Source organism: Tetrao urogallus (genome assembly GCF_951394365.1).
Source record: "Tetrao urogallus genome assembly, chromosome: 21".
Lineage (NCBI taxonomy): Eukaryota > Metazoa > Chordata > Aves > Galliformes > Phasianidae > Tetrao > Tetrao urogallus.
The window spans coordinates 6189926-6215529 of NC_136834.1; the positions used below are offsets into that span (position 1 = coordinate 6189926).

The window sequence follows — 25604 nt, forward strand, 5'->3', positions numbered from 1 at the left end:
TGCAAATGCTAACGGGCAGCTTTGGCTGGGCACTGCTCGGTCCTGGGTGGGAACAGGAGGATGGAAAGGTCACAGTCCCGCAGGAAAACTTTGAGATAATCTTTGTGAGCAGCGGCCAAAGGCTTCCACGCACCTCACTCACGTCCTGTGCTCAGAGGAGGTGGGGAGATGAGCCCTGCCCTGGCACAGCCCCGTTGCCCGTGGGTCCCTGCGCCCCCCAGTGCTGGGCGATGCAGGGTTGGCACTGCCCAGCGCCATCGATCCGCCGCGTGCCTGCAAAGACAAACCCAAACAGATTCGTCTGAGGTGAACCGAAGCATTTCGCTCGGATTTTGACCTTTTAAAGAAAATGAATAATGCATTTGAAAATAAAAACTCATTTCAGACTCGAAAATCACAACACTTCCAGCTGGAAATGCCAGGGCAACGCATTATAACACCTAATTTCTCTGATTCCTGACGTGGAAAATCTGTTCAGAGCAGCACCTTTCAGCAGGAGGGGTGAGCAAAGCCCTGGAGGGTCACCTGGGCCCCACATTGCTGCCATCTCAGCCACCCCCCACGTGTCATGGATTGATTGCTGATGAAACGATGCACCGGGCTGTAATTGCCAGCAGAGCTCTGTCACTGACCAGGCCTGGGGCTGCTCAGTACCAGCACTGAGGGAGGGCTCCATGGTGGCACTGGAGCTCGTTGGCTGAGGGGCTCTAGGATGTGTTTCCTGCCATTGAAGGCTGCTAGCAGGAGAGGTGAGGATGATGATGAGGTGGAGGAAGGCCCCTCCATGTCTGTCCCCCCCCCCCCCCCGAACCCAGCCGCCCTCGTTGCTCCCAATGCCCTGCACAGCCAAAGCTCGTTAGCAGCTTGGAGAACCTTTGCTTGCTGTTGCGGTGCCATTTTCAAACAAGTCTCTCATCTTTCAATTTGGCAGGCAATCTGAATACCCATTTTAACTAATAAAGACACCCGGTAACATCTTATTACAACGCTGGCAGGCTCCCAGCCAACGCTATGGTGATCTTTTGTTCAAATCGGGTTTTCTCCATTTCTTCCTCATAAAGGGAAAAAAAAGATGCGGTCCCCATCGTGCCTTCCACTCCCACGTGTCTCCCCCCGTCCACCCCGCTTCCCGCAGCGCCCATCGCTCTCCTCCCCCGTCTCCCTGTAGGAACTCCTGCCCAGGAGCTCCACGCACCCCTGCGGTCCCTTTTTCATGCAAATGCCTGTTTGTGCTCCCCGGGAAGGAGCCGAAAGCTTTGTCATGGAAACTTTCTGCTTGGGTTTGTGTTTCAAAGCTGCGCTCACTTCCCTACTCCCCTTTCCCCCCCCCCCCCCCCCCCCCGTTCTTTCTTTTCAGACAAAGCATCAGACTTCCACCGCTCCACTCCAGAAGTCGCCCTTCTCCCCTCCGCTGTGAGCATTCAGCGGCTCTCAGCCTGCGGCGCGACCCAGCGGGGGGCGGGATAAGGGCCATCAGGTGCCTTGATGGGCAAAGAGCCTTCTTGGAACTCGGCGTGATGTCTGGCACCGAGGGAGTTCATATTATGGGATGGCTGCCTGGCGCGGCCTGCCCTGAGCCCGTGCTGCTCGGTTCCGAGGGATCTTTCCAAAGACAGAGCAATGAGCAGAGCTGGAGCCCTGTGGCAGCCTGCTGGGAGATGGATCCCAGGGCCCCCAGGTCTCTGAGCGCTTCCTTCTCTCGTAGCATCCATCATAGAGGCTCAATTCAATCCCACCTATTGCTTAGAGCTGAGCTTCCACCCAAACCACACTTGCAGGGGTGTTTGCAGTGCAAGCACAGAGAACGCTGGAGCTGCTTTCCTTCTTGCTCCAAAGCAGGAGGAACTGGGAGCAACTTTGAAAACAACTCGCACCAGGCTGGAGGAGAAGGGGTGCCAGGAGTTTCCTAATGAAACTCCATAGGTTTGGGACAGGGTGAGGTGAGCAGCCTCCCCAGCGAGCAGCATTCTGGGTGAGCTTGATTGGAGAAGCCAGCTGCACTCAGCTGCCTCGGCAGAGATAGGCTGTTTTTATCTTCTAACCTGATGGGAGGTAATTACACCACTCCTGCCTCCTTATCTTAAAAGCCAGAGCTCTTCTGTGCCCTCCTGCCGGCACCTGGAACGTTCCCTGCTCACACCTGGGGCTGAGGAGCTCCAGCTCTCCTCTTTCAGAAGCCCATTTCAGATGCACTCAGTGCTGGTGCACCCAGCACAGCTGCTCTCGCAAAGCAGATAACTGCTGACCTCTGGAGCTGGGGAGGCTCGGAGCCACACGGAGCACAGCCCTGCACCCAGCTCAGGAGGGAAATGCCCTTATCCTTGAGCCAGGCAACGCAAGGTCGCTCCCTCACTGCACGTCCACACACGGTGATTAATTACAGCACAGCAGCACCAGGCGACGTTTTTATTTCTAACACCACGTAGGTGGTGCAGGGTAGGGGAAAAACCGACGCTGCAAACCCAGGTCCATGAGTGCTGAACGGCAGGGAGCAGGCAGGGGTTGTGCCTGGTCATGCACCAGAGGAATGTTTTGGGCTTCCAAAGACAGTCACCAACACACTGTTTGTTCTGGTTGATAGGCAAAGTTCAAGGGATGCTCTGCAGCTAAGTCCTGCCTGGGTAAGGAAATGAATTTTGATGTGTTTTTCTCTCAAAAGCACAGGATGGGGGAATTGAGATGTGGTGTAGGATTCCCCCTTTACTCCACTTTTTATTGGGCTTTGGTTATTTCCATTCACATTGATGCACTTTCTTTCCAGGTATTGGTGGCCGCATAAAAATAGATGCGGGCATAAATATGGAAGCAAATAATTAACTGATTAACCCCCACTTGGGAGGGTCGCTGCTGATGAAACAGCTGCAGGCAGGGTTTGCTCAGCGCCTTCTCTCCGCATTGGGTGCTGCAGAGCGACTCCTGCAAACACAGCCGGGACGAAACCGCAGAGGGAGGGCAGAGCAGAATCTGTAAGAGAGGCGGGCAGCTCCAAAGGCGGAATTAAACACCCGGCAGAGCTTCACAGAGCTCCTCCTCTCACCTCCAGTCAATCCTGCAACCTTTGCGTGACCCCTATGAAATTACCTCCATCAGAGCTCCGTGCTCCGCTTGCCCTCCTCGAGAAACGTCGGGAGAAGAATCAGTTGCACGTTAACGACTCGGTGTTGTCTTTAAGGGGGACAACTTCATTAGCAAGTGTGAACAAATTAGCAAGTGTGAACAAAAGCAGCGTAACCGCTGCTGCCATCGCCATCCCAGCGCTGTCAGAGCCCACAGGAGCAGCGCTGCCCCTGCAGGGCCCTTAAACTGCTCCTAACTGGACTGAGCTTCAAAGAAAGTAGAGTTTAATTAAAGCTAATGTAGTGAGAACAAACTAATAGGCAGCAGAAGGGTACGTTAAAGCCCTGCCACGATTTATGGTACTTTGCAGACTGTGAGGGATGTGTTCCAAGGGGGCACGGCTGTGACCCGCATTCCCACCCCTGGAATGGGAGACCTGTGGACCTTCCCCATCTGCAGCAGCCGAGGATAAAGCACCAAGTCATTGATAATCCTTAAGAAACGTTATGATATGAAAACGTAATGAAAATTTTTCATCTAATCGACTTTAATAACCCAACGGAGGGACCTCTCTGCATTGCAGACAGCACAATAATTTTCTAAAATATGAGCTGTCGTTTCCCATCAGTCCTGAGGAGGCAGAGTAACTCAGAGTAACTCAGCACACCATTCACTGGGGCTGCAATTCATCCCCCTAACGCCCCACAGCAAGCAGTGCCACAGCTGCCACGCACACAGCCACCCCAATGGCTGGGAGATGGGAGCAGTGGGGACAGCCTTCAGCCAGCAGGGATCCGGCCCTCCTTTGCTCCATGCTTTTGTTCTCATCTCCTTTTTCCTCTCTCTGCATAATGAATCTTCCCCTCCGTAGAACTCACAGTGGATTTCCGATAGTTACGTCAAGGCCAAGCAAGTCAGCACTGTAAGTAGGGGCAGATAAATTAAAATCCTGCCAGGCTCACCAGCAGCGCAGCCGCTTCCTTCTAATCCATTAGTGAAAATGAAGCCATCAGAAAATTAGGTGCTGCTTGATGTTTTCTGGGTACTAATGATCGTGACTTAACAGAAATAAATGCGGTGTAAAGTAGTGAGGGAGAACGGGAGCATTTTAGCAAACAAGATTAAAACAGATTGCTTAGGGCCATTGCTCTTCAGTCCCAGCTGTGACACAGGGCAGGTCAGCCCAGCAGTGCTGGGACCCACTTGTGGGAATGGGCTGACACCGTATTGGGGACCACAAGTGCTCCCCCCACGTGGGTTTGGGGCTGCAGGGAGGGCTCTGCCCAACAAGGGACACCACGATGCTGTCAGAGCAGGGCACAAATTTTATTGGTCTCAAACGAGTAGAAAAGCATCACCAACTCCAAACGATTCGTGTCTGCAACATTCGATGGCGGGTACAGAATCCTTCAGAAACACTTTGTAAACTTTAAGTTAAAAAAAAACACACAAAGATTTAAAGCCCTTGCAATATAAACATTAAAAACATCTAACAAAAATTAAGACCTTCTGCAGTTGTGGCACACAGCGGTGAACATCCCCCCTTCCTGTTCTGAGCACAGGGCAGCCTGGTCCAGCAGTGGGGCTCCCATAGGGCCAGAGGGACCCCACAGCTCAGCGGGGTGAGATGACAAGCAGACACGTTGCCCTCACCTGTGCGGGGCTGCATTGCCCAAACGAGGACCAAGAGCCGTGCCACAGCCTCAGTAGTAGATGACCTTCACGCAGAAGGTCTCCTCGTTCTTGTCCTGGTGGTCGTTGATGTGGATCAGGATCTCCTCCTCACCCACGCTCTGACTCGGGGCGAAGCGCAGCCCGATGGTGTACACCTCCCCCCCAGCAACCTGCACACAGCACAGCGGGCACGTGGGGAGGCTGGGGGGCATCAGGGCGCCTGCTGCAGCTCCTATGGGGGGTAGGGCTGTACCTGGAAGGAGTCCTCCTTGAACTGCAGCAAGTCGGGCCGGCTGGTGACCAGAAAGTACAGCCTGCGTGTGGGGTAGGGGTTGGTGTAGGTGATGCGCTTGTTGGAGCCCTTCCCGCTGCCTGCAGGGATGGTGATCTCAAAGGCCTGCGGGGCACAGAACAGCACTGAGGTCAGACAGAGCCTGGGCTGCCCTGCTGTGCACCTGAGGGCAGCCCAGCACACCTTGCTGCCCTGTGTCCCACTCCCCTGCTGCTCCATGCACACTCAGTTCCTGCCATCAGCGACACGCGCAACGACCTCTAAGTAAAAGCATCTCCTCGGGCTGCGGTTTGCATCGCTACATCCACAGCAGTAATTATGAGACTGAGTGACAAAGGGCCAGAGGAGCAGCTGGGGACCGGCCAACGAACGCTCCGACTAATTAATTTATTTCCACGGGGATAACCGTGGTGCTAATTCAGATAACACGGCAGAGCGCAGGGACTGGGGCTCGCACTCATCAGGAGTGGAGTGACATCAGTTTAAATGCTGCTCTCCACCTCACCCAGCACCAAGTGTTCCAGGAAAACATTTCTAAAACGAACACATTAACTGGGAGATCTAATTTTCTATCTTTGAGCAAAGTCCTAACCTAGCACAGTGCTAATAGAAAGCAGCATGCTGTAACTTTAATTTCACAACTGGGTATACTTCAGAGTTGACACTCCTCAGCATGGAATTGCCTTCAAAACAGGCTGAAAGATATTTTATGATGGTCTTCAGTGAGATTATTCAGGCACTGGAAGGCTAAACGTGTGCTCCAGAGCTTAAGTGAGATGGGGAAATGGAAATAGTAACAGGCAGCATGGGTAGAGTCCACACACATCCTGCAGTCCTGGCAGGTAAAGACAAGTGATCCAGAGTTACTCTGCAATACTGCTTTAGGAGATTAACTCAAAGAGGACAGTTAATCTCTAATCTGTCAGTAATTCTTAGAAATTGGCTTTAGGATCCTTGCTCATGACAGTCGGGAATAATGGCAGTGTCTGCACGAAGACCAAGCGCTCGCCCGGCGATCGATGTGCAGCGGCACGGCTCCCAGCACGCGTCCCTCCTCACGCACAGAGGAGGAGAATGGATGCCAAGAGCGGCTGTAGATAAAGCAGTAAGCAGCAGCCAGCCCAGGCTGTCAGCACGCACAGCCCCCAGCCCAGTGGGGTCACCACGCTGACCCCCCCCCCCACCTCCCCATGATTACCTTGGAAATGAGCGGCTGTCGGCAGGTGACGCAGAGCAGCCAGGAGGACACCAGCTGGTGGCACTCCACATCCACCAGGTTGAGGTAGAAGAATCTGCTGCCAGCCCGGCGCGGCCTCACACCCACAAACAGATCCAGGACCCCATTGGGGGGCAGCGTGAACACACCTGCTGGGTCCACCTGCAAACACACCGCAGAGGAAGGAGCACGGGTCCCATCAGAACCTCCTCCCTCAGCTCCTGATGCTCTGAAGTCACAAAAAGCCAGAACAGGGTGTCCTCACTGAGACAACAGCATCAGCACTGCTCACAGCTGCTGCCAGCATCCTGGGGAACCCCCCCGAGAGGGAGCAGGGGCATAAATGAAGACAAACTGTGTGCAGATCGTTTTTGGATGGCAGGCTGGCACCCCTTGGCAGGAACAGCTGGGAGAGAATCTGCACCTCCGTGAGGTCCAGCTCAGAATACAAATGAGCTCTGATTACACTAAGGAATGCACACCTATGATTGGAACATTTAATCCCATCTGCACTAATGAAGCAGGTCTGGCTGCATGACGGCGCCTGTGCCAACAGCAGCCTGCACTTTGCCCAGCAAGAGGACCCTAACAGTGCTTTACCATCAGCTGCAGGGATCTTCTCCCACCCGCACTGCTCGCTCTGAGCACCGCAGCAGAACCCAACGCACTGCCATCAGCACGGCCAAGGCACAAAGCTGGCATGGCACGGGAGGCAGGCAGTCCCCAAACTTGGATTGATGGCACACACCACTGTGGTGCCATCCTCAATGCGATTCATTCCCTTCTGCAGTCTCAGAGAGCTGAGATTTTTTTTCCTTTGTTTATGGGACAGTAATGGGGTTTTTGTTCCTTTCATTACTCCCATTTACAATTATGACTAAATGAATTCTAAAGAAATTATTAGTCTTCAGATAGTCTCATTAACGCAGATAATTTGCCCTCTGGGGCTTCGTACCAACGATCCTACACACGACAGCTTTAATCAAGAGGTAATTATCACCAAGGCATTTTTCCTAACTCCAAACGGGACGCGTTGCATTTCTAAGGGTTACAGAGCTGCCAGCCCAGCCCAGCACCCCCAAGGAACCCAGCAGGAGCCCTGAGGCATTACCTTCAGCTCGTGGGGATGGGAGCAGAACGCCTTCACCCTGCGCAGGGTGCAGGTGCCGCGCAGCGGGACGGCCAGGCGGGAGAGCTGCCCTGCAGTACAGCTGACATCCAAACGCTGCAGGGAGTGCAGGTAGAACTGCCAGATGTGCAGCGGCGTGGCCAGCCAGGGGTCCCTGCAGCGAGACGAAGCAGTGGCACAGCCCCTGCCTGCTGCGTTCAGCCCCATGACCACCCCAACCTCTGGGCAAACCTCTCCACGGGAAATTTCAGCCTTACTCGTGCAGAGAGAGTGAATGAGTACAGAGAAGCTGTCTCCTGCACTCAGAGCATTATTTACAGAGATTGGAAAAGCAAACAGGTGTTTTGGGAAGCCTCCTGCCTGGCTCAGCGAGCAGGGCTCGGGAACCAGCAAGCAAGAGAACGTGGATGGGAACGTTCCCTCCTGCTCTGCCTGTGCTCTGGGTGGTTCCTTCTCCTCTCTCTGGCTCCTGTTACTTACGTATAAATAACAACAAAGAACGTTTTGATCTGCGGGCTTGGTCCTCCAGCTACTTTTAAGAAGACGTCCTGTGGTTCCCCAGGACCCTGCGCACAGAAATCAGAGCATCGTTAGGATGGTTAACCCAGAGATCAAACCAGCTAATGAGGACTCCAGGGTTTCCTTTCTATTAATGAAAAAAACACCAACCCACTTACAACAGCAGATGCTTTCAGCATCTAGTTAAAAACCACGTTATTAAGTTATTATACAGCGTGGTTCAGCTCTTCCAGTATTTTTAATTACAAAAGAGGACACAAACGACTCTTGCATTCCAGGTTTGCATCCATAATCAAATTTTGGCAAATTTTCCCTACGTTTTCTAACAAGCCATAATCCAATTACCATTGGATTATGCACTGGCAATTAGTAACTACCCTTCATAACCGTCTGTGTTCATACACACACTTATTTTTTTCCACTTCTATCTCAAGCAGCAGAAAGAGAGCCTTGCAGACCTCACATCTTTGCTGGGAAGTACAAAACTGAAGTGGTGTTTGGGGAGACACACAAAGCATCTTCCAGGTGAACTTTGAGGGCTTGATCCAAAGAGACACAAAGTAAAGAAGACACCGGTATTGATTTGCACCAGGTCAGGAGGGAAACAGGGCTGGAACCAACCTCCAACTATTTGCTCTCCAGGAAAACAGGCACAACATCAGGCATCAGATACCAAAACAAGGCAGCCCATTTTAACTGGAATCAAGGGCAATTCTGCCTTAATCACCACCAGTATTTCACATTCCTACAGGCCAATAGATCAGGATGCTGCCATGGGTGCAGGGCTGATCAAAACAGCAAAACACAGGAGGATACAAGACAAAGCAACACAGGAGTGTAACTGGTACCATATTTTTGGTCTCACAGATGACATTAGGGTCACTGCAGCGGACATAGACCTCAGGATCACCGCTCGGCATCCTCACCGGAGCACCTGCAGGAGGCAACACCACGTGTGACACCACAGAGCATTTTATTTATGCTTTGTTCTACGCCATCGCACAGCCGTGAGCTGCAATCCCTTACGTTGAGCTATCAGAGAGCAACTGGGTCATACTGGTTCAAGAGAATATAAAATCAGTGCAAGCAGATGGATAGAAAGCAAGCAAGGAAGCCCAAGGCCATAGCATGAACATGTCTTGAAGATGCAGAGAAACCATCCCTGATGGTGGGAACTCGCTCTCTGGATGCCACCCCACCTCCTGGCAGCGCCCTGCGGGTCACCTGGGAGCGTGTGCCATGGAGGCAGGCGGAAGGCCTTCTTCAGGAAGGTGAGCTCAGGGTGGAAGAAGCGGAAGGTCTGATCCACCACGTGGGGCCGGGGCTCAACCTTCACCTGCAGCAGGGCGATGGGTTTGCCCCCGCTCACACAAAAAGCCACCTGCAACAGGGGGGGCAAAGCAGAGAGGCTGAGTGCCACGCATGGGAACAGCGTGGTGGGGTCAGCACTCCGTTCCTGGGGCTGGGAGGCAGCTCCACGATGCAGCAGCCAACAGCCCCACGTGTCTCTGCATCCCCACCTGGATGAGCCTCATCTGCGCAGCCACTGGCTCCTCCTGCGCCTTCCCTGCATCCTCTTCTTTGCTCAGCCCCATCGGTTCCTGCAGGAAACAAAACACTTGGTTTTGGAAGAAGCCCCAGGACACATAAGCAGTGTTTCCTCGGCAATGCCACCGTGTGCTCTGCACCCAAGCACGATGCAGCTCCCAGCATACCGGCACCGCTGTGACAGCCGGCTCCGTGGAGAACATCTGGTATCGGAAGGGAATGTGCACAGTCTCCTTGGGGCGCAGGTAGATCTGAGGCCTGAGGTCATCCCGCAGGTGGAACATGTCCTCCTCCAGCGGGGTGGCCGTCTGGGTCAGCTCCTTGAAGTGCCTCCATTCCCTTGGGTCCAGTATGACACTGGAGGAGCGAGAGGTGGAGCTGGTTGGTGTCCCATTGCTCCAGGTGCATTGGGAGAGGCACCCAAGCAGGCAGGAGACCCTGAACAGACCCCAGCAACGGGGACAGAGCCCGGCACAAGCACTGTGAGCACACAACACAGGGATGGTTGTCGGCGCTACCTGAGCTCGGGGTGGTCAACCTCGACCGTCACCGTGTGCTGGGTGCTGTAGGGGTTCTTCAGGGCGAACTCAAAGAACTCGGCCGTCCCCAGCATGGCGTACACAGTGTGGGTGACGGTGATGGCCTGGCTGAGCATTTGGGAGATATACCGCTGCTTGGTGCGCTCTCGGTAGGCATCGATGATCTGCAGGTACTGCGTGCACTGCTTAGAGCAGCCCTGCAGGACAGAGGGGACCGTGAGCCCGGAGGCAGCACAGGTTGTGCCAGGCACCCGGCCCGCCCTCACCTCGTGCCGTGGGATCCTCCTGTCACCATCCTCCTGCTGCTGCAACGCTGCCAAGCACTGCATCTTGTGCTGCTGGATGGCCGCGGCCTCATGCGGGGCATGCAGGGGTTGTGGGCTCTGCTCCAGCCGTAGGCTGCACAGAATGGCTGCCAGCTCGCTATCCACCTCAGCCAGCCTGCGTGGCCGAGATACCACGACATCTGCAGGGACAGCACTCGGGTCACCGCTCTGCGCAGGGCAGGATGGCACCCCCCCACCTGGGGAGGGCAGAGAAGGGCTGAGCCCCCCCCAGAAGGACTCACCCCCGCTGGTGTGCAGGGACAGCGAACGGCCACAGGCTGGAGAGGACACGACGTGGGTGTGGGACAGCAATGGGTGCCTGGGGCTCATAGGGGTCTCCTCACAGCGGTGACCTGTGGGGGCAGAGACCGGGGTCAGCCCCGTATCAGGTGCTGGGATGCTGGGCTGTGCACACCAGCAGCATGTGGCAACAGCAGGTCACAGCCAGCCGGGACACGGAGCAAACAGCACTGGTGATGGCTCAGGCCAACAGAAAGACAACAGCCAGCACAGAGCCACCTCCTGTGAATTATCAGGAGTAGCTTCCCAACATTTTTTTTCCCCAAAATTGTAGATCTCTTAGTGTCACAAAATCTACTGGAAAATGCTATTCCCACTGCAGATCTTCACAGACAGTTTAAAGAAGTGGAAGCAAATATCTCATTGCTTACAACGCTCTCTGCGTTTTACGACGATCCCTCTGGAATCCTACTGCTATTGCACTCCATCTATCTTTTCTCTAAGTGACAGAGCAGTTTCCTACTGAAAAGCAATGGGGACATCCAAGAGATTTAATGCTGACCTTTGGAACCAGCTCGGGTTTCCATCCACACTTTGTGAAGTTTCAGCAGAACCACCCGAGCTGCGTTTCACAAATCTGCTCTACCACCACCTCACGCCTGAGCCCAAGGCATGAAGAGCCCTCAGAAACCTACTGCAGGTATTTGGAATTTATTTAGAGAAAAGAAAAACAAAGAATTTTTTAGAAAGGACAGAGAAATCAAAAGGTAGCTGCTGTCCCGGATCAGTGTTTTTCCTTTCTCCCTTCTTTTGCCAGGTTGGAGTTAAACCTCTCTCTGGGTTGTGAATCTCAGATTCTCCTTCCCAGGAGCTTATCGTCCCTTTGCAGGCAAAGTAGGAAAATGACAATTTAAGATATCTTATAATGGAGCTAATCTTTCTTCTGAAGATAAGAGTTTAAAACCTGGAGTCACTGCACATTTACAGGACGGTGAATTAAATATAACAAAGTACCTGCTACACTCCAGGAAGAATCACACCCTCACGAGAGCTCTGTTTCCTGACGCAGGCGGCTCTGCCTTCGTCCCATCCCTGCTACCCACCTGAGCATCACTGCCTGCATCCCGCCGGCCTCAAGGCCACCCTGCAGGTGGCAGGGATGCTGGGCAGAGCATCAGGGCGCTCCGTGCCTCCAGGCTCAGAGCTCTGCCAGCATCCGCCTTCCCCAGTCGCAGGGCAAAACCCTGCTGGATCTCTCAGGAAAGCTTTTTGTTTCCTACGACACTCTGCAGCGCTATGAAGGCTTCCAAGGAGTACTCACCAACGTTGGCCAGGCAGAGGTGCAGGCGGCCTCGCACGGCCACGCGGGCGCCCAGAGGACACAGCACATCCCTGCCTGCTGCCGGTGGCGCATCCTGCTCGTACTCAGTGGTGACCACCTCCAGCTCGTGCAGCGTCCTGACAGCCGGCCGGCCCTGGCGCAGCAGGGGCTGGGGAGGAAGCAGGGATGGGGCAGGATGGATGCTGCTGTGCCTTCGGCCTCAGCGCGGAGCCCCATCACACTCACACCCATCTCCCACTCTCAGCAGATGCATTTCCTCTGCGGGCCGCCCAGATGGAGCTTTTTCATTGCAACTTCTCCCCGAGAGGATAACAGCCAGGAGTTAGGGTAACTAGTTACTGGGGCGACTCAGATCCAAGAGATTTAGAGATCTGGATAAAGACGTCTCTGCATTTCCTAGGCCTGCTTTAATTTTTCTATCCAGTAAGCCCTAGCACGGCACAGAAGTTCCAGGGAAGAAAAGTTAATGCTCTGCCGTCGCTTTCAAGGATAAGATGACAAATCCTGTGATTACAGGCTTGTCAGATTGACATCAGCCTCCGCTAAACAGAGTGGCTGATAAAAACTTGATTACTGAAGACTCAAGGGTAATCTAACAGCATCTCAGCACAGGACAGAGGGAAGAGTCAGACTCGTCTTTAAACTCTTGCATGCTAAGCAGTTCTCCCTCATCGTTAGCAGTCATTAAGGCTCAGGGAGAAGGGCTCCCTACCTTCAGTTTCACCGCAGCAGAGCCGACCAGCAGCAGCGAGTCTCCGTCCCAGATGTCCATCTGCAGGCTCTGCTCAGCCAGGTAGCGCACGAAGACACGCTGCTCCCCAGGCCTCAGGAAGGTGGGGTCCACCACGTACCTCAGCTGCAGCCCTGGGGCTTCTGCAAGAAACAGAGCAGCAATAGAGGGTTGAATCCCTTGGGCCCTGCCTGCCCGCAAGCATGCTGTCACAGGGACCAGAAAAAGCCAGGATGTCAGGTGTGGAGCTGCTGCTGAACCAGAATGGTGTGACAGCACCTGGATCCACCCCAGCACCTTCCTCTCTTGCGCAGCGCAGCTTAACCCCATCAATCACACTGGGAAGGACCCCAGCACAGGATCCCTCATTGCCACCAAGAACTCCAGGTGGGGAAGGAGCTGCACTGAAAGCATCTCCCGGGACAGGAATTTAATAAGACACAAAGAGAAAGACAAAGCATTTTGCTCAGAGGATCAGATGAGATTACTCCAGGCACTTTGCTTTAATGCTCTGCCTCTTTTTCAGTACGCTCAGCCCCAGCTGCAGTCAGCAATCCTGATGTCTGGATCACGTCACTGATGCTTATTGATGCTTTACTTCATGCTTTGACGTTTTGAACATCTTTAATTATGTGCCACATAAACTAATGGAGGTTTGCTACGAAAGCAGATAGCAGTCCGTTCCCTTGGCCTGGAGGCATGCCTAAATCTGATTGACAAAAATGCCAATTGAACCAGTAAATGTTGTTTAAAACTCCCAGATGGCTTTTCCTTGTACAGTAACACAATACTATGCCCCATACACACAAAAAAGAACAAGTCAACCTGATGAACTACGCGCAGGACCACGCAAAACAGCATCGAGACCTCCAACCTCAGCTGCACAACCAACCCTCCCATGGCAGCCTTCCTCCTCTCACAGCCCTCCTGAAGAGGAGGGGCCACGTGAGGACACTACCCACCCCAGGACTAGAGCCCACCAGTGTTTGGGGTCCCATCCTCGTTCAGCTGGAGCAGCACTTGTGCTGGCACAGCAGACCCAACCGCCCTCTCGCCATCCGCATCGACCAGCTGCAGCCGCGGCGTGCTGACCGGGGGGAAGCGGTAGAACTGGAAGGTGAGGAACACTGTCCTGGGCCACGTCCCTTCCAGTGCATCCTGAGGGGCCCTGGAGCAAGAGAAAAGTGCTTTTGGTCAGCCTTGTTTGGATCATAAGCTCCTCACCAAAAAGAAGCAGAAGAACAAGAGAAGATTGGTAATATCAAAAGTATTTGGACTTCTCTGAAGACAGAGGGCATATGGTTTGTCTTTGCTTTCCAAAAGCCTCCCAGTTCCAGCTGTCTTCTGCCATATGCTTGATGGAAGAGCCAAGCAGAAGTAGCATTTTACCTTTGCCATCTATGGAAGAGCTGTGAGCAATGCTTTGGAGAGAGAAAGCCGCCCTCATAGATAGCTTTCCAAAAACTCAGCTCCTCTACGTAACACGCATTTAAGCAGGAACCCTGCACTAACTAGTTTTATACCAATGTGTGGCCAAGGTGCACCACAAAGAAACTGGAATGTGTTGTAAGAGTGCCTTGAGAGAGCAATGGTGTCATATGGAAGCTCTTCACGGCTTTACTTTTGTGGCTGCAGTTGGGAAGCAGCACACTGCCCAAGGGCTTCTGCTGCTCAAGCACAAAAGCAGCTCATTTTGGAATAGGCTTCTCCCCCAAAAGGCTCCTTGAAGCCCCGCACACCTCACCTACTGAACGCAAGGAACTGCAGGATTATTTCATTGCTTTGCAGAGCATCCACTTCCTCCAGCTGAGGGCTAAAATGCGCGGGGTTCAGCGGCTCCGTGACCTCCAGGGGCTCCTTGTTGTCATCGAGGATCTCTGGGAAGCCAGAGGTGTGCAGGAGCGCCAGCGAGGCACGGCTGAGCGCAGCGCTGGAAGCGGCAGAGAAACGGGGCAGAGCGAGCGGTAACAGCAGCACCAACCCGCGCCAACCCCCCGAAATCTCAGCCCCACAGCCCTCACCTCCCAGCAGGCAGCGCCATGGCCGTGACGGGCAGCTGCGTCGGCACAAAGGGCAGCGCCCACAGGTGCTCACTGCTGGAGGCATCCGCACGTGGGGAGCCCAGCCACAGGTCAGCCTCCAGGTGTGTGATGCCAGCAGTGCGCTCGGCGCGGCCATCCTGCGTGCTGCAGGGCCGGGGCGCTGGGGCGCTGCGGCTCTGTGGCACCGTGCGCCCGTCCCTGCTCCGCGGCGAGGCCAGCAGCTGTGAGAGAGACAGCTGGAAGGGAAGAGGCTGTGATGAACGCAGTAATGATGCACAAACGCCGCGCCACAACCCAGGTTCCGCCAGCAGTTCGTGCAGCTCAGATGCTGTTTGCTCTGAGATTTGGCACAGCAGCATCCCTGCTCCGCTGAGGAGCGGCACAGCTTGGCTGCCTGTGGGTTCACACCTCTGCTTCTTGCTTTAGCAGCCATGCTGTACTTTCTCTTGCAAAGGGAGGAATAGGAAAAGGCAGTAGAAAGATCAAACAGTTTCGTGCAGTCCTATGAAGCGCCTCATTTCACCAAAAATATTTGTGCACGTTGATCCCCGTAACAAGATATGAGTATTTGCAGCTCGTCTCAAAACCTGATAGCTCTCCTTGCAGCACATCGCTGTTGGCACTTACCATGGGACAGCAGTGCCCAGCAAATCTGGGTTGTCAAAACCCAGAACAGTCCTTAAAAATACATTTGGGGTGTGAAAACAGCTCGGAGGATTTTGTCCAGCAAATTATACATAGAACTCACTTTCCTCCCTCTGCTAACTCAGATTTTAGCTGCACGTGCCAAGCATTGCATGACCGCAGCAGCCTTGAAAACCAGCTTCCAATGGACTTCAGGCACACTGTCAGCAACCAACCTGCACTGCACCATGCGGGAACATCGCTGCCTGCTGCCCATGGGGCTCAGCAACACGACCACATGGGGAAGGCACACAGCCAAGGGAAGAAAACAGAAGGCCCAAGGTAAAGGGACAGCACAGACAGCACTGCACGTGCAGCACTCACCCCTGGTCCCTGCGTGGAGGCTGCCGGGCGCGGCGGGGAGCACAGACCTGCAGAGAAGCACAGGAGAAGCTCAGCAAAGCCGGCACCCAGCACAGCCCCACTGCCCAGGGATGGGCACAGCCCTGCAAGGCACTCCACAACCTCCCAGCAGCCTGCTTGGCTCCTTCCCCCCCAGCAAAACTGCTACCTGCAGGGGAACACGTAGCACATCTCCACACTCGGAGGTTATTTTGCTGGGAATCTGAATCTGCCAGCAAGAGTTTGCTGTAAAAACACAGCTCCTCCATCTTTAGACAGTACTGCAGTTTCCCTTAAAGCCATGTGGCACTGGCTAAGTGGATTGCTTAATGAGACGTGAAAGTTTTTAGGATACTTAAGGTTTTCATAGCTCCTCCATTATTTCTTGTCACTACTTTCATCTGTTCGTACATTCATGCCCCCAAACGCTATGAGTTTTGCTGTGTTTATATTTGGCTGGTCTGCTCACTGGCACGGATGAACTCACTGTTCCAGTAAGCAGCAAATCCTTTACAGCAGAGGAGGAACACAGATGTTTTCTGGCAACTTCAGGTTGCTTTCTCAACCACGTCTAATCACAGCTATTTTGTTCTCACCGTTGTTCAGCAGAAATCACCCCACTTCCCTTATGTCTAAAATATTGTTTTCTTTCCATTACAGTGGCTTTGCCTGTCATTAAAGCAACGGTGCGCAGAGGTGCGCGGAGCTGTTGGTGCTGCAGGAGGATTCCCAGTCCATCTGTCAGACCCCAGGATCAGCTCCATGCACAGCTGAGCCCCCACATCCACCCTCGAGGGCAGGGAGCGAGGTCAGGGTCCCCCACACCCTGTGCCTGGGAGCAGAGGGTCACCATCAGCCTGCATTCACATCCATTTCTCTGTGCACTGACACCAGCTGGAATTCGCTCAGGAGATCCTTCGAGCAACACCAGGAACAAAACGCCTCTCAGCACTGCTGCTGGCAGCCTCACCCAGCACAGCCCACCAACTCCAGCGCCGTCTCACCCTCAAAGACTTCCGCTGTGAAGCCCGTTAAACCAACAAACAGCCCTGGAGAGCAGTGAGCCCGGAGCTGGATGCGCCACGGGCTCCCATCCCGCAGCAACGCCGCGGTGCCACTGCCATCTCGTGGTGACAACACCCCATTAATCAGGTAATCCACTCGCACGTCGATGTTTAAACAGGCAGCTCAGCTGTGAGCAACCCCGTGTGCACAGCCCCAAATTGGGAAGCGTTAACAACAAGGGAGTGGTGGGAGAGGAGCATCTCCCATAGCAGAGCCACCAAGTCGCTCCGAACTGGACAAACAAGGACGTGTGGTGCACAGCCTGGTTTTGATCCCAGTGCTACGCTGTAGGGTGGGAAGCACAGAGCAAAGCACGCCTACAGGTTTGTTCCCACTGATCAGGGCAGGGGGGAACCGACCAACGAAGCTGCACAAAAGGGAGCAGATTGCCACCGCTCAAAGCCAAGGCAAAGAAATCCTCTCCATCTCCAAAACGCACAGATCAGCGCTGAGAGCCCCACCATCTGCCCCCTGTGCTACAGATATGCACGCAGACACACACACACACACACAAGCAGCCTGGTTCTCCCCCCTCGTTAGAGGCGCACGCTGATTAAACGCGCGTTGCTGTCACGCTCCAGGAACTGCAGCTCAACGAGATTATTTATTACTCACAGCCTATAAGTGACACCTCTCCCATCCTCAGCCATCTGGAAGGATTACGATTGCAGACATAAGCACCGGAGCAGCGCATTGCTGGAGGGGCCACGAGGCCCCTTCAAGAGCTGTTTTGTTCAGCACTGAGACCCAAACGCTGTCAGAGTGACCCAGAGTAAACACAGAGGGAAACGAGTGCAATTCCTGGGTGTGGCTCTGCTCCACAGCACGGGGGGATGTGACAAGGGAACAGGTAGAAGGGTTGAAATCAAACCAACCTGAAGTCCCCTCCGCACAGTAATTCATAAGCCATTGGACGGCACTGCCACGTTCTGCATTTTAAATGCCACCAACACAGAAAGCACTCACTCAGCGATGGCGTAGGAGGCTCCTCCGGCTCCTTCCCAGCTTTACTCGAGATGTCTGTCGAAGTTACACGATGTTCTGCATCAGTGGAAACGTGGAACTGGACAGAACCCGACGCAATGCGCTTCACCTGCGAGGTTCAAGTTGGAGGACTGTTAGAGAAAAGCCACACACACCTTCAGGCAGCTGGGAACAGCGCTGCTCCCAGCACCAGCAGAGCAGCCCTTACCTGCTGGGAGCTCTCGCTGTCTGCAGGGTTTCTGTACACCAGGGTCTGCCCGGGGCTGGGATGGGCGCCACCACGCAGGGGCAGCAGCACTGGGGAGGAGGTGGCCTCCAGGAAGGGGCTCCAAAGCGCCCAGCGCACCGTGTGCATGGCAGCTGCTGGGCCCAACACACTGCCAGCTGCAGCCTGCAGGAGAGCATACAGCCAAAGTGCCTCCCTCCCCTGCAACCACGCTCAGGGGAACTGCAACAACACCGTTCTGCAGCACGGCCCTTCCTCAGCCATCTCTGCCTCCAGGTGTTTGAGCCCAACAGCAGCACCAGTAGACGTCACCAGGAGTCACCCCCCCACCACCAGAACGACCAGGCAATGGAAGCTCAGCTGCACTCAGCAGCAATCTACCTGCAGCTGAGGAGCTGCAGCCCTCCCTCTGCACTCAGCTGTGTATTTTTGCATTATTTCTCTCCCCAGTGATGGGAAACCCACACAGAGCAGAGTCCAGAGGGTTCTGCTTACCCCAGTGCCACAGCAGCCTCTCCTTAAGCCAAGGGGTGCAGACCTGAGGCAAACACAGCTCGCTGCCAGCCTTGGCAATCAGTGCTCAGCTCCTGCCGGCTGCTAATTACAGCACCGACCGGCTCAGCAATCAGCTCTGGGATTAGGCTGTGCACATGGGAGGCACTGTGTTAGCAATGACCCTCACACTGCCACCTCAGCAGAACAACTGGGGACTCGTACACCAGTTGATCCCAATCAATCCAGGCACAGGAGCAGCACCCAGAGGTGACAGCTGGGGACCAGCGCCCTGCACGTGTCCCCATCACTGCAAAAAGTCAGGTTTCATGGTTTCGAGACCCAGAGACCATCGGATTTCAGCTGCCAGAAAGACCTCAGCAATCAGCAAAACCAAAGAGAACGTAAGGGGTTAATCCCCCTTCAGCATAAAGGCTGAATTCTAAAGACAAGACTTTTTTTGAATTAAAAAAAGAAACAAAACAAACTGAAGTTCTCCAACTGGGTTCTCCAGAACACCCCAGGACTGCTGCAGCCTGCGTTTCTCCATCCACGTACAGGCAGCAGAAAAAACACCATATAATTAAAATGAGTTAATAAGCCCATTTGTGGCACATTCCACCCAGCGCTGCAGAAAGCACTCTGACATTCTGATGTGAGATATTGGCCTCAGCTCCTCCAGCACGAGGAGGCGGCCCAGGATGGATCCCTCCATCAGCAGCAAAGGGAGCACTGCTGGAGCCCCGGAGATGCTGTGTCCCCATGGAGCAGCCCACCTCCTACCCCCAAGTTCAACCCCCCTCCCCCCACAGCAGTGCTTAGGACTCAGGTTTTTAGCAGGTGGGAGGCTCCCTTATGGGGAGTACTTTGCCTTCTGCACGATGTTCCTTGCCCACAGGAACTGTTGAGAGCCCAACCCAGCACTCAAGAAGCAAGCAGAGGTGGGGAAGCAGCTCCTCTGCTTTCTGAGGTCCCGGGGGCACAGCAGCTCTGTAAGCCACTGCAGAAACCAGCAGCAGTGCCTTCTTCTGGGTATGGAAGGCACGGGAGGGGCTGAAAATGCTGAAAAAACACCAGGTCCTCCCACCACCCCACAAGCCCCCCAGGCCTGGCCCTACCTTGGCTGCAGCACAGACAACATACTCCAGCTGGAAGCAGACCCCAAAGGCCGGATGGGCAACCATCTCACTCAGCTGCAGGCGGCTCCGCAGCAGCAGCGCCTGCTCTGCAGTGCTGCAGGGAGAAGAGGAGGAGGAGGAAGGCTGCACCCTGCAGGCGGCAGGGCACGGTTTGGGCATCCCTTACCTGTCCGTGGGGCTGGTGGTTTGCCTCCGGGCCGCCTCAGCTGCTGGCTGCAGCACGGCCACCTGCGGGGCCTGGACGAAGCTCAGCCCGTTGTGCACAGCGACACGCAGCCGCCGCTCCTGCACGCACAGCGCGCTGCCAACCTCCTGCTACGGCCAGAGGAGATGGGGGACGGGCACTGAGAGCAGCAGGGCACACGTCTGCCCTCATCCCACCCAGCCCACAGCCAGCAGCACAGGATTTGAAAGGGCCGTCTGCACAAGCCCTACATCTCTGCCTTTTTCAGAGCGGCCCACCCAAATTCTGCTAGCTATGGTCTGCACACCCAGCACACCCCACATAAAGCCCCTCTGTGCTCATCCCCGCCTGTCTACGAAACAAAGCAAAAGGCTTCCGCAGCAGGAAAACCAGGCGCTAAGCAGAACCGGTGCTGCAGTGCCGTTCATCTGAATGCTGCCACTCCACCTGAGGACGGGCATTGGCACGCAGCTCATCTCGCCCCATTTAATTACACGCCATCACCTTCAGCAAGCGGTCCCTGTTCAGCTGCTCCAGCAGCTCTTCCTCAAACTCCTGCAGAGAAGGGTGCAGGAGCACGCAGAGCTGGTCCAGGTAGCAGGGGACCGTCCGCATGAGCCGCGGCTTCAGGAAGATGTCACCTGCAGTGACACACAGCAACAGGGTCACACTGCGATGAGCAGCCAGCAGCTCCAGCTTGTGGGCAAGAAATGGAACAGAGAGCATCTCCAGCACAGCGCCACGCGATGGAGAAGCACAAGCCAGGCAGGATTTCAGAGGATTTCTCCTGACAGCCACAAGATGGGACCACTGCACTGCGCGGCTGCCTGCCCTCAGCAGAAGAATTCACCACTGCCAAAGAGATGACAGAGTCGTTCTGTTCTGTGAATTTCCAGATCACATCATTTCTTTGTCAGATCAACAGGAACGAGGCTGGCATCTGCAAGGCAATGCTTCGGAGGGCTGCGTGCAGGAGCAGCTCATCCCTCAGCCCTGCCAGCTCTTGGCTGCCCAGAGCACCACCACCACCACCAAGGACAAGCTGAGCCAAGCTGTGCAGCCTTCTCTTAAGACTCCTCTGAATGACTCCAATTAAACCAACCATTATTTATCCCTCCCGGTTTCCCAGGAGCAAAGCAATTAACGGAGAAGAGAGCAAAATGAAGCCATGCAGACACACTGCAGCACTGGATGCAAATGCTACAGTTGCTCCTCCGCCGTGGGGGAGCTGCAGAGAAGTCCATGACATTTCTGCCCAAATGGAAAGCAGAGGGAATGAGCCCTGCAGGTCCTGCTGCTGCTCTGGGAGCTGCTTCTAATGCTCTGAGCACAGAACAGATTCTAAAGCTGAAAGAGAGCAGCAGGACCTGCAGTCTGATCCAGACAGAGGCAAGCCTGCAGCATGGGGTTGTGCTCATGGCCACGGAGCATGGGTGCACAAGCAGAAGTGGCCACGAGCAGCACAGCATCACCCCACAGTTCCAGTGGTGGCAAAGGGACAAGAGGGACCCTCACCTGTGTCCCCATGTGCAGGCAGCAGGCCAGGGATCTTCTGCAGGCCAGACACCAGGAGGTTTTCAGGAAGGAGATGAAATACCTTCTCCAGAGGCAGGTGGAGCTTCAGGCTGTACTGCAGGTGGCTGTTCTCCATTATAGTCATGTATTTATTCTCTGATCAAAAGAAAACGTGATGAAATGACAAAAGCTGTGGGGAGACAGTGCTACAGAGCTGCCATTTTTCCCACATCCTTAAGACCCATCAGTGCAGGGCAGGCACAGAATCTGTCCCCAGCACATCTCAGCCCCAGCAATGCACACACTCCAGCACGGGGAGCTCCGTGCTGTGCCAGCAGCATCTCACACAAGGTGACTTTCACTGGGAGCCTCCTCAGCTGGGACAGCACAGCTATCGGCTTCCAAACCCAACGCATCTTGTTGGAATGGAAACCCATAACCCTGACATTTTCTTTCCACTACATTGCTTAGAAAAGCGTTTCTAACACATTTCCCCTGAAATGTACCAAAACAGCACAGAGTTTCCTCTTTTCATCCGCAGCGCAATGGGGATATCGCTTCTCAAAAGGAGCCAAGGTAATAACCATATATTCAAACAAACAGCTATTTTCTGCATCAGATCCCAGGCTCACATTCTCATCTCCTCTGCTGCAGCCACACACAGCCCAAGGACAAGGCACGGTCTGTCCTGGGCTGCAAGGGTGCAGAGCCCACATCTGCCGCCTCCATCACACAAACCCAGCGCACATCTGGGTGCAAAGAAAGGAGCGACGTGCTCTCCGTGCTGCTGCTTACTTTCTAGAGGGTCCTGGAGAAGCGGGTGCAGCAAAGCACGTGGCGTCCCGTGGTACAGCTTGAGCCTGAAACCGAAGGGGAAGCAGTCAGTGGATTCCCAGTAAGGCCCACGCAGCAGCCCTGGGAGCAGTACCTACACTCTGCCCTTGGCAGCCAGGTCTGAGGGCTCCCGCCTGCTGTCAAACAGTGGGATGAGCCCGAAGCCACACGACACGTTCCGTGAGAGCCCTTCTGGGGTAGGGGCCACAGCCACCACCTCCACCACGGCTGTGATGCTGGGGTGGCTGAGCGAGGTGTGGAAATACACGGCCTGGGGAGAGATGGAAGAGTGCGGCAGCCGAGAGCAACGACAGCACAGCTCTCACTGAGGACAGGGCACATCTGCACGTGAGCACTGCAAAAGGGAGGGGATGCTGATGTGCAGTGCCAGGTCCAACCAACACATCCTGCTGGGTTCCCAGGGGCTGCAGGAGCCCCTAACCCACAGCACAGGGAGGGCAGGACGTGGTCACCTCCCCGGGATGGGATTTACAGTGTGATCAACCCTTCCAGTAAAGCCTCATTATCGCAACGCAGCGTCCCAGAGAAAACGTTGGCTGCAGTCACGGACTGTCAGGGAGGGATAACAGAGAGAGGCATTAGCACATCATCCCAGAGAAATAAATCGCTACTCTATTATCTTTTATTGCAAAGTGCTGAAATAATGACCACTGGCTGCTGACAGGTGGCCAGGCTGCAAGAGACTGATGCCACAGGAACAGGAGCTGCTAAAGCACATCTGTTGTTAAGGAAAAGATTACAGCTGTCTCCTAAGAGCCAACAGCAGTTCCAATAACACTCCCATCTCCTCTAAGCCCTCCATCAGTGCAGCAGGAGCGTTCCAGCAGAGCTGAACTGGCGAGTGCCAGACTGGGGAAGCTCTGAACCACAATGCAGAGCTCCATTTCCACGTCCTGGTGCCTGGGAAGTGCCGCCTGCATCGCAGGGACAGTGCCCCACATGTGGGCTCACGCAGCACGTGGAGCAGCACTGTGTTCCTCTCTCTTGGCAGCTCTCTGTGCCACAGTTTCCCCCATCCCTATTCACAAAGCATGGACTGAGCGATGATTCAAACACCTCAGGATGAAATGCATATGCCAATGTTCCTCAGATGCCATCAGAGATTTAAATAAATCACAGAGCGCGGCTCTGATCTGTGCTAAACTTCATCCTTGGCACAACGCATTGACTCAAGTGGAAATAAAGGCTATAATTAGACACTATCATGACCAAGGAGATGAAGCCTCAGCTGCAACCGATGCTGCAGGGACTGCAGCCTCACCACAGCTGTGCACAGCAGCAGTGCAGCTGGCTGCACACCCAGGGATCCCTGCAAGTCCTGCCTTAGGGCTGGAAGTTCTGCAGGGACCCTGGTGGATAAAAGCCTGGCTTTGTGCAGCAGCAGCACCTCCACAAGAGCTGCTGCGGAGCTGCTGCTCAGCCCATCTGTGTCTGAAGGAACAGTGCACTCTGCTGCTGGCACGGAGGCACAGCACCGTGTCACCCAGCCTGTAGCTTGCAGGGTTTGTCTTTAGAATACATCATAATTAATAATGGGAGATGCACCCAGCTGCAAGATTGTGGAGAGGCAGGGAACCAACAGCCCAGCATGAAGCCAACCAACCTCACCGGCCATACCTCATTGAAGAGCACACAGGGGGGGCTGTCCTGGGGAGTTGCGGGGGGTCCGGGTGCTGCTGTGCCACGTGTGGCCAAAGAGTGGCGGTGGGTGGCATCGAAGAGAGACAGGCGGAGCTGCAGCTTAGCTGGGGACTGCTGCAAGAGAGGGAGGGGTGTGGGAATGTAACTCCTCACCTGCACCTGGGGGCATGGGAAATGCCTCTGATAGGGCAGGCTGTCACCACCTGGGGGACAGAGCACAGCTGACTGGGGCTTCTACACTGATGCTGATGAATACTTGTAACACATCAACCCTTCTATTGCAGAAAATGCCTGGTGACCCTGAAGGTTAGCATGTAAAACTAACTCAGATGTGTAGATGGGAGCACATGGGATTTACATACAGTTCTGCTTTGATACTGGGAGATTTAGGAGCCCAAGAGGAAGTAAATGTAGCAGAAATCTGAGCTCTGCTCAGCTCTCCTGACAGCAGCCAGACAGGAGATGGCTGCTGGGCACTGCACAAAGCAGGCTGCATGGGCACACAGCATTCATGCCTGTGATGCCTGCACCCTCCCAGGCCCACAAGCAGGAGGGGATTTCCAACCAGCCCAGCACTGTCCTGCAGAGCCTCTGCAGTGCGATGTGCTTCCTGCTTTTGGCTTTACAGCTCTGTACCTGCGTGACAACAGAGCCCTCGAGGCACTTCAGGACACACTGGAAAGGCACCGAGGGCTCCGGCACGCCGTGTCTGCGCTGGGTGTGAGGTGGGACAGCACGGCTCCACGCAAACAGCCGCTCCCACTCAGCCATCTCACCCTCTGGGGTCACCTCCTCCTGCAGGACTCTGCTGGGGGATGCTCAGCTGCGAGAGAAAGCACACAGTGAGGGGAAACACGGCCGAGCGGTGAAGCAGCACAAGTGCACGACCCCAATTCTGCAAACTGCACAGAATTCCTGCACCCCTCCTCAACCGCAGCACGGTGACACCCTGGGGACCCGCAGCAGCGCCCTGCAAACCAGCAGTGAGAGCTGCCGAAGGTTGAAGTGGGGACAGGAGCTGACCCGGGGCGGTGCCGGTGTTACCGGAGAGCTCCGCACTCCGCGTGCGCGGGGCAGAGACCGGCAGGAGCGCACGGCACCTATAGGGGCCCTTCTATGCGTTGACATCTCCGACCCCCGCACGAGGCGCGTGCCCAGCTGGAGCGTTGCGGTACGATGCGGGCCGCCCCGCCGCGCACTCACCGCTCCCGCCGCGTCTCGCCGCCATCTTCCCGGACCGCACCACCGCCGTGCGGGAGGGGGGATTCCCCGCGCCACTCCGCGCCGCTCCGCACCGCCCGCATCCCGCAACCCCTAAACGGTCCCACGCGGCGCTGGGAACGGCCGGAGGTCGCGGTGGCGGTGCGGGGCTCAAGGCACGGCCGGGACCGGGAGAGGCGGCGGTTCCCCCTGCGCCGGTGGTCGCGCCTCGCGCGGCGTCGGGTTACTGGGGCGATGTGCGCCGCCCCGCGGGGGAGGCACCGCCCGGCTCCGCTCCGCGCCGCTCCGCTCCGTCCCACCGCCCGCAGCGCCGCGCGGTGAGCGGGGCGGGGGTCGGCGGGGGAGGAGATGCGGGCGGCGGGGATGCGGGGCCGAAGGACGAGGGTCGGTGGGGGGTCGCGGGCAGCGGCAGACCCCGGCGTTACGGGCTCCCGGCGGCCGCTCGGCGGGGGGATGGGGCGGGGCCGCGCTCCTTTATAGCCAATGAGCGCGGCGCGATTTGCATGTCGCCGGAGCGGCGGGCCGCGCAGCCAATGGGAGGCGGCGGGGCGGGGCACGCCCCCCACGAGGGCGCCGCGCGGGGTGCGATGTCCGCGCAGTGC

The 25604-nt window shown here is 55.4% G+C and overlaps 1 protein-coding gene across 1 annotated transcript; it reads right to left on the reverse strand.

Annotated features, from left to right (window-relative positions):
- Positions 1-4760: 4760 nt before the first annotated feature.
- Positions 4761-24552, reverse strand: NPHP4 (nephrocystin 4; the record flags this gene model as incomplete). Its single annotated transcript, XM_079545645.1, is given in 30 exon segments — positions 4761-4901; positions 4985-5128; positions 6222-6401; positions 7351-7522; positions 7849-7934; positions 8736-8821; positions 9112-9268; positions 9408-9488; positions 9603-9792; positions 9954-10171; positions 10241-10440; positions 10543-10653; positions 11862-12030; positions 12595-12755; positions 13593-13780; positions 14357-14542; positions 14634-14890; positions 15663-15709; positions 17712-17838; positions 17938-18120; positions 19566-19680; positions 19753-19901; positions 20275-20411; positions 21286-21441; positions 22081-22145; positions 22218-22390; positions 23758-23772; positions 23774-23838; positions 23841-23895; positions 24418-24552. Coding segments are annotated over 30 exon segments (4149 nt in total).
- Positions 24553-25604: the final 1052 nt, after the last annotated feature.